The sequence below is a fragment of the Pseudorasbora parva genome, chromosome 24, assembly GCF_024679245.1.
Source record: "Pseudorasbora parva isolate DD20220531a chromosome 24, ASM2467924v1, whole genome shotgun sequence".
NCBI lineage: Eukaryota > Metazoa > Chordata > Actinopteri > Cypriniformes > Gobionidae > Pseudorasbora > Pseudorasbora parva.
The window spans coordinates 2,278,691-2,287,299 of record NC_090195.1 but is presented as its reverse complement, the minus strand read 5'-3'; the positions used below and the strand labels follow the sequence as shown (position 1 = coordinate 2,287,299).

The window sequence follows — 8,609 nt, the reverse complement described above, 5'->3', positions numbered from 1 at the left end:
AAACCACCTTTAATTATGTAAATATGAATAATTGTGCTGTGCGAGTGAACAAACGAGTGCTTGAATAAGCATTTAACACACTACAGGTGCAGTTTAGGGGCATTTGATCTTTTGGCCGTTCATTCGACAACAAATGAAGATTTATGAGCGCGTTTCTAGAGGCTCTCTCACTCGAGCACAGCTAAGACAAGAACAAACACCCACCCCACCGCACACTATTAACTCTCAGAAAAACACACACCGTTTGGGAATATCATGAAGAAATGTCCAGGACACATTTCATGCTACAATTTAAAGAAAAATAAATATTCTGAATAAATATAAATTCTTTGCAAAAGAAGAAAAGAAGCCTTTTTAAAAATGATTTTGACATTTTTAACATAAAACTTTCCCTTAAATTCTAATTAAAAAATATATATTATTACTGTAATACAGCATATTAATCTAATAAAATCAAAACTAATAATTAACTTATTGCTAAAATAAAACTTAACATGTTGGAGATTGTTTTTAGCAACAATATTTAATTGTAATATTATTTATTAATTATATATTTTTAATTATAAATTTAAGCCTTTTTATATTATTTTGACATTATTTACATGAACATTTCTCCCTAAAATCCTCATTACTGTAATCAAATCAATGAAATATAAAAATAAAAAAAAACATTCCAGATGCATTAAAACCAGCATGATTTAATTCAAAGTACTCCAAACTTTGTTGTTTTTTTGGTATTAAATTATAATGTATTTGAATAAAAACTACTATGTATACTAGTAAAATAAAATTTTATATATAAAATATATTTTTTAATTTAATATGTTTTTTTAACTTAACTGATTAGAACAACAAATTCAATTTTTAATTGTAATATATATATATATATATATATATATATATATATATATATATATATGTAAAAAATATTATTTGCTCAAACTCTAATTTTAAATAATTCAAAATTATCAGCCCATAACTACTATGTATACTAAAAAAATGATTTAATTAATGAAATGAAAAATAAATTATTTGCTAAGTTTGAGATTATTACAGTCAGCTTTCTGCTAAACAAGACCACACACACACACACACACACACACACACACACACTTTTCTTTTTGTGACATATGGGGACTCTCCATAGGCGTAATGGTTTTTATACTGTACAAACCGTATTTTCTATCCCCTTACACTGCCCCTAAACCTACCCATCACACACACACACACACACACACTGCCCCTAAACCTACCCATCACACCCACACACACACACACCCACACACACACACACACACTGCCCCTAAACCTACCCATCACAGGAAACATTCTGCATTTTTACTTTCTCATAAAAACTCCTCCTGTGTGATTTATAAGCCTTTTGTAAAGTGGGGTCATGGGTAATGTCCTCATATTTCACCCTCTCCTGTAATACCTGTGTCATACCCATGGCATTATACACATTTGTGTCCTCATATGTCCCAAAAACATGCCCACACACACACACTTAACTAGTTGTTATAAATGGTGAAATAAATGAGGGCAGTAAAGTTAATGCCTGACACGAGAACCAAAATATGTCCAAATGAAGGCCTTTTACAAGGCAGCATTACGCTGTCAGCGCCTATAATGCCTTAAAATACTGCCTAGGTAGGTAGCTGCCACATTTGGACTCTCAGAGCCAAAAATACACATTGCATATTGAGTTCAGCACTCAAAACAGCGCTCGGCGTAATCAAATGAACCACTGGGTTGTTTGCAATTCAAATGCATTGTGTGCAAATTTAAAGCACATCACCCAACTCACTATGCATCCCATGGCCCCGGCACATTCCTCCACAGTCTCTAAGAGACTAGTCGGGATGATCTAAAAATATCAACGGCGTAACAAAGGTAGAACTATTTGACCTTTAACTGCCGTATGCAAATGAAATCACGCAGGAGAGATCAGGTCACGATATTCGAGCGACGCCACACATCTGCAGTGTTTATGAAATGCTCGTCAGAATATCGGAGATGATTTGTTCCTCACAATCATCAGTCCAACAGCGTCTCTAAAGGCAGCGAGAATGGAAAAGCCCTCGCACCGACACACACGCAGACGCCTCAATTCCCTCGGCCGCACATTTGCATGTGTTAATCGCTCTGGTGAAACTCCCGGCATTGGCTTCCATCTGCACCAAACCCTCTCTTATGTAATATCAATATCTTATGAACAGGCCCAGATGCAATCTGCACACTGTCTAGACTCCAGAAAGAGAAACTCTCGCAGGGTTTGCGTTTGCTACTGATCTCAGGGTTGATATTTAGCAGATTTTCTCTGGGAGAAAATGAATTTAAATGGATTTTTTTAGTACTCAGCTTATCGATTCATAATTCGGATCATGTGTCAAACGCCAATTGGCTGAAATCACTTTGGCGATCCGTGATTCTATTCACTGATTCATAACGGTTCAAAGCTTCAGGATCGATTCACTGATTCATAACGGTTCGAAGCTTCAGGATCGATTCACTGATTCATAACCGTTCGAAAGAAGCTTCAGGATCGATTCACTGATTCATAACGGTTCGATGCTTCAAGATCGATTCACTGATTCATAACGGTTCGAAGCTTCAGGATCGATTCACTGATTCATAACGGTTCAAAGCTTCAGGATCGATTCACTGATTCATAATGGTTCAAAGCTTCAGGATCGATTCACTGATTCATAATGGTTTGAAGCTTCAGGATCGATTCACTGATTCATAATGGCTCGAAGCTTCAGGATCGATTCACTGATTCATAACGGTTCAAAGCTTCAAGATCGATTCACTGATTCATAACGGTTCGACGCTTCAGGATCGATTCACTGATTCATAACGGTTCAAAGCTTCAGGATCGATTCACTGATTCATAATGGTTCAAAGCTTCAGGATCAATTCACTGATTCATAACGGTTCAAAGCTTCAGGATCGATTCACTGATTCATAACGGTTCAAAGCTTCAGGATCGATTCACTGATTCATAACGGTTCAAAGCTTCAGGATCGATTCACTGATTCATAACGGTTCGAAGCTTCAGGATCGATTCACTGATTCATAATGGTTCGATGCTTCAGGATCGATTCACTGATTCATAACGGTTCGATGCTTCAGGATCGATTCACTGATTCATAACGGTTCGACGCTTCAGGATCGATTCACTGATTCATAACGGTTCGACGCTTCAGGATCGATTCACTGATTCATAACGGTTCGACGCTTCAGGATCGATTCACTGATTCATAACGGTTCGACGCTTCAGGATCGATTCACTGATTCATAACGGTTTGAAGCTTCAGGATCGATTCACTGATTCATAACGGTTCGAAGCTTCAGGATCGATTCACTGATTCATAACGGTTCGAAGCTTCAGGATCGATTCACTGATTCATAACGGTTCGATGCTTCAGGATCGATTCACTGATTCATAACGGTTCGACGCTTCAGGATCGATTCACTGATTCATAACGGTTCGAAGCTTCAGGATCGATTCACTGATTCATAACGGTTCGAAGCTTCAGGATCGATTCACTGATTCATAACGGTTCGAAGCTTTGTTTTGAAATCGGTCATCACTATATAAGTCGTTATTTAGTTTTTTTGCGCACAGAAACTATTCTCGTGTCTTCATAAAGTGATTGTAGAGCCGCTGTAGTGAGATGGGCTTTGTAACGACGTCTTTAGTGCCTTTATGGGTCTTGAGAGAGGAAATGACATTGGTGTCAATGAAGGCCTTTCTGAGCCATCGGATTTCAACACTAATATCTTTATCTGTGTGTGAAGATGAGCGGAGGACTGACGGGAGTCCAACCACATTAGAGTAAGTCATTAATGAGTTTGAATTTTTGGGTGAACTAACCCTTTAATGGTACAAAGACCTCGTATTTGTCAAAACGTAAATTTGATTTCTCATGTCGTGCCCCCTTTAAGAGGATCTGTGATATTAACACAAACACTCACGTCTCACATTAGGGGCTTTGCATGAACTAGTGAGTTATTGAGATCAATTACCCATGAGCCACGGAGCAAAACAACTCACCCCAGACGATCTGGGGCAATTACTGCACATGAAGACTTTGATTAAAAACCACCCACTAAATAATAAATATATCACAGGTCTTTCACATAAAAGATCCATTAATTAACTGAAAATAAATAATTTTAATGACTGTCAACTTGTATTTTTCACATCATTTTAATCAGTGTGGACGAGTTTCAAACAGAGCTCATGAGTGAGTTAATCAGAGCAAATATGACCCTCAGCAATAATAACGCATGCTTTAGCAGCGGTGCTTTATGAAGCACGTCTGACACGAGCGTTGAGAGACATTTCAAACAGCAGCCAATATCAACACACAATTACAAACCCGCCTGAGTAAAGAAACAACTTACCACGAGGTTCCCGATAACCATGACCAGCATGAAGACCAGGATGCAGAGCGGCTGTCCGGCCACTTCCATACAGTCCCACATGGTCTCAATCCACTCTCCGCACAGGACCCGAAACACGATGAGGAACGAGTGAAAGAAGTCCTTCATGTGCCAGCGGGGCAGCGTACAGTCTTTGGAGATCTTGCACACACACGACTCGTAATTCTTCCCGAAAAGCTGCATGCCGACCACAGCGAAGATGAAGACGATGATGGCCAGAACCAGGGTCAGATTCCCCAGAGCGCCTACAGAGTTCCCAATGATCTTGATCAGCGTGTTCAGAGTCGGCCACGACTTCGCCAGCTTGAAGACTCTCAGCTGAAGGAGAAAGGGAATAGTCGGTTTGCAAAGAATATATATATATATATATATATGCCAAAGAAATGCCACAGAAACTATTCAGTCAGTTAGAAGTAGAGCTGCACGATTCAGCTGAACAGACAACTAAACTAAATAACACCTCATTTACAAGAGGTTCCGACGAATGTAAATTAGGATAGGATAGAAGTTTATTTGTCATTACAAATTTACAAGTACACTGCAACGAAATGTCGTGTGGAACAAGCCTCCGGCCGCAGCTATTACAAGCGCTGCCACGAGTTCTCCAGATGAAAAAAGTACATTTCGTAAAGCATAGCATACAAAAAACAACACAACATAGCAGCACACGTGGTCACGTGATGGGATTTTTTGTTTGGATTGGGTAAGGGAGGAAGAGAGGAAAGACAGGGAGCGATAGCAGACCCTTACTGCGGTCTATTTAAAATGTTTGATGAATCTGAATTAATTATTTTAAAAATATATGTTTTATTCAATGATTCGCTCATAAAGACTCACTTGTTTCATTACTGGACGAATCTGTGTTTTTGAACAAATCTCTTGAATGAACGATTCAGTGACTCACTCATAACGACTCACTTGTTTCATTACTGGATGAATCTGTGTTCATGCATGCGCAAGAATATGACACAGCTCCACCGTTCGATACATGACCCGGAAAAGGAAAAGCGCCGCTATCGTGTGAGTTCAGGCGGATAAAGTGAGTCCAGGTGAGTTCAGGCGGATCAAGTCATTATTTAGATTTTTTGTGCACAAAAACTATTCTCGTCGCTTGGTAAAATTATTGTAGAGCCGCTGTAGTGAGTGGGCTATGTAATGTCGTCTTTAGTGCCTTTATGGGTCTTGTGAGTGGGAATGTACTGAATGCCAATGGAGGCCTATCTGAAGCCTTTCTCAGCTTTACACTAAAATATCTTCATTTGTGTTCTGAAGATGAACGAAGGTGTGACGGGTGTCCAACGACATGAGGGGGAGTAATTAATCAAATAATTTTCATTTTTGGGTGAACTAACCCTTTAAAGGGTTACTTTGGCGATTAGCATATGGCTTTGTATCAGTAGAAACCCTGGAGTATATTCAAATGATTGTGCTCTCCCCCCTCATATCCCCCTGAGACAAGAGATTTATGCATTTTATTTCTGGGAAAATTCCTCCCATGATGCAAATATCGTCAATTTGCGCCATCGGAGGAATTGTTGGCCAGAGGGTCAAGACTACAGCCAGCAGAGGGAGCTGTTTCCGCATGTTTTCAACTCGCGCGTGGGGGATGGAGATCGCACTCACAGCTGCAGCCTCAGGCATTCATGTTTAAACGGTGCGGCCAGCAGAGCAAAGTAAGTCTTTCAACTTCTCAAACTAATCCCTATGAAAGTTAAGCTGTCAAAGGCATGAACTGAAAACGCGGCAGACTGAACATGCGCTGTGAATCTATGCTGCGGACGCGTTTACCTCAGCTTTCATCACGAGCTCATCCATGACTGTCGATATATCTGACTCCTGCAGCGTTTGTGCTGTGAGACTCCCTCAGCGGATTTTATGAAAATGAACATGGGTTCGCGGTAGGAAAGTGATCAGTGATTCAGTAATCTAGTAGCGGTGGCTTTGCGAGTGGCCTCGTAGAGCAGCGAAGCATTCTGGGTATTGTAGTCTTTCATCCCCATGAGACAAAAATACATTTTCTGTCTTTTCTCAGTCTAGAAGGCACCAAATTAAAAAAAATAATTTCACATTTCTACTACATTAATGACCCAGTTTAAATACAGATTCATCTTCCCAGCACCGAAGCCCATCCTAAAAAAAACTTAGTTGGACATTTGATGGAGTATTTCTGTGTCAAAAATACTCCTTCCAGTTTCTCACAAGTTTCAGAGAGTTTTCGAGTATGGGTCAGCTTGACGTCAACAGGGCGGAAGGTCCTTGTATGGGCCGTACGGGCTCTTCTCCCTGAAGGGTGCGCTCGCGCGTGACTAGAGCGAGAGAGGAAATGCACGCCCATAAACGCTGCACTCACAGGACTTCACCAAATCAACAATGTCACCAAAGAAGTGTGTTTTTGACGGAGCGGTTCCAGCGATAAAGGTTCACGGTCGTGCTTTGGAAGCAGGCGGTGAGTAAAACTGCTTCAAATGTCTGTGTTGTTGGCTATCGTTGCGTGAGTAAACGACACAACGGTGTATAGTTAATTTATCAATGGAGCATGCTATGTATGGTGTGTGTTTAAATACATTTGTTTGGCTGACCACTATAGGTGTCTGTCTGTTTATTGAACCACCCAAACATTAAACTAGGGGACGTTCTCACAAAGTGTGCTTCTTCATTCAAACGCGCTACTCCATTGGTTTTGCATACACTAGTCTGACGTGCAAAACCGTTTTGCTTGCTACTGCTAAGGTTTAGTCACATACAATAGTCCATAAACCGAATCATGTCCTCATAAACTGCGAGTAAACACACACAAATGTTGACAGGCCACTAAATACAGTCCATACCACAGAGACGGACGTCCTGCTGCTGCTGTTTCTCCTGTTCAATTTATTTCAGCCTCCGAATGATTCTGGATCATATCTGTATTAGTTGAATCTGATTGATAGCCATGGTTTATTAAGGGTAACGTTTTCTTCTCCACGCTTGACGATGTCAGCGTTCAGACGCTCTCGTGCTGTAGCTGCGCGCTTGTCATTCTTTAGCTCCGCCCACACGATACGCCTCATCATTCTTTAGCTCCGCCCACACGATACGCCTCATCATTCTTTAGCTCCGCCCACACGATACGCCTCATCATTCTTTAGCTCCGCCCACACGATACGCCTCATCATTCTTTAGCTCTGCCCACACGATACGCCTCATCATTCTTTAGCTCTGCCCACACGATACGCCTCGTCATTCTTTAGCTCCGCCCACACGATACGCCTCATCATTCTTTAGCTCCGCCCACACGATACGCCTCATCATTCTTTAGCTCTGCCCACACGATACGCCTCATCATTCTTTAGCTCTGCCCACATGATACGCCTCATCATTCTTTAGCTCCGCCCACACGATACGCCTCATCATTCTTTAGCTCCGCCCACACGATACGCCTCATCATTCTTTAGCTCTGCCCACACGATACGCCTCATCATTCTTTAGCTCTGCCCACACGATACGCCGCGTCATTCTTTAGCTCTGCCCACACGATACGCCTCGTCATTCTTTAGCTCTGCCCACACGATACGCCTCATCATTCTTTAGCTCCGCCCACACGATACGCCTCATCATTCTTTAGCTCCGCCCACACGATACACCTCATCATTCTTTAGCTCTGCCCACACGATACGCCTCATCATTCTTTAGCTCCGCCCACACGATACGCCTCCATCCGTTCGTTTTTTTCCGGAAAGACTCGGTACAGCCCATATTTCTTTTATAAATATAATAAAACTAAAGACTTTTCGGAGATATGAAGGATGCAATACTACTCTATAGGTACTCAAGATTGACCTGAGATTGAGTGTTTCACCCTCCCTTTAACGATGAATCGTGCAGCTCTAGTTAGAAGCGTGTTTTACCAGTCTGAACGAGCGCAGTACGGAAAGACCCTCCACGTTGGACAGACCCAGCTCCATGAGACTCAGACTCACGATGAGGCTGTCGAAGATGTTCCAGCCCTGCTGAAAGTAATAATACGGGTCCAGAGCGATGATCTTCAAAACCATCTCCGCTGTGAAGATTCCTGTGAACACCTGGCAAAAACAGAGCAAACAAGTCGCTTTATGTTTGAAAACAGCGTATTGTTACATTAATGCATTTTGAAGAAACTTGGATCTGAATAAAAATAC

General features: G+C 41.2%; 1 protein-coding gene across 1 annotated transcript in view; it reads right to left on the bottom strand.

The window, feature by feature from the left end:
- Positions 1 to 8,609, bottom strand: part of scn5lab (sodium channel, voltage gated, type V-like, alpha b) — a 219,226-nt gene that overhangs the window by 79,124 nt on the left and 131,493 nt on the right. The window contains exons 15-16 of the mRNA XM_067435448.1: positions 8,340 to 8,513; positions 4,414 to 4,770 (exon numbers count right to left, since the gene is read on the bottom strand). Coding sequence (XP_067291549.1) covers positions 4,414 to 4,770; positions 8,340 to 8,513 — 531 coding nt within the window. The remainder of the gene's footprint in view (positions 1 to 4,413; positions 4,771 to 8,339; positions 8,514 to 8,609) is intronic.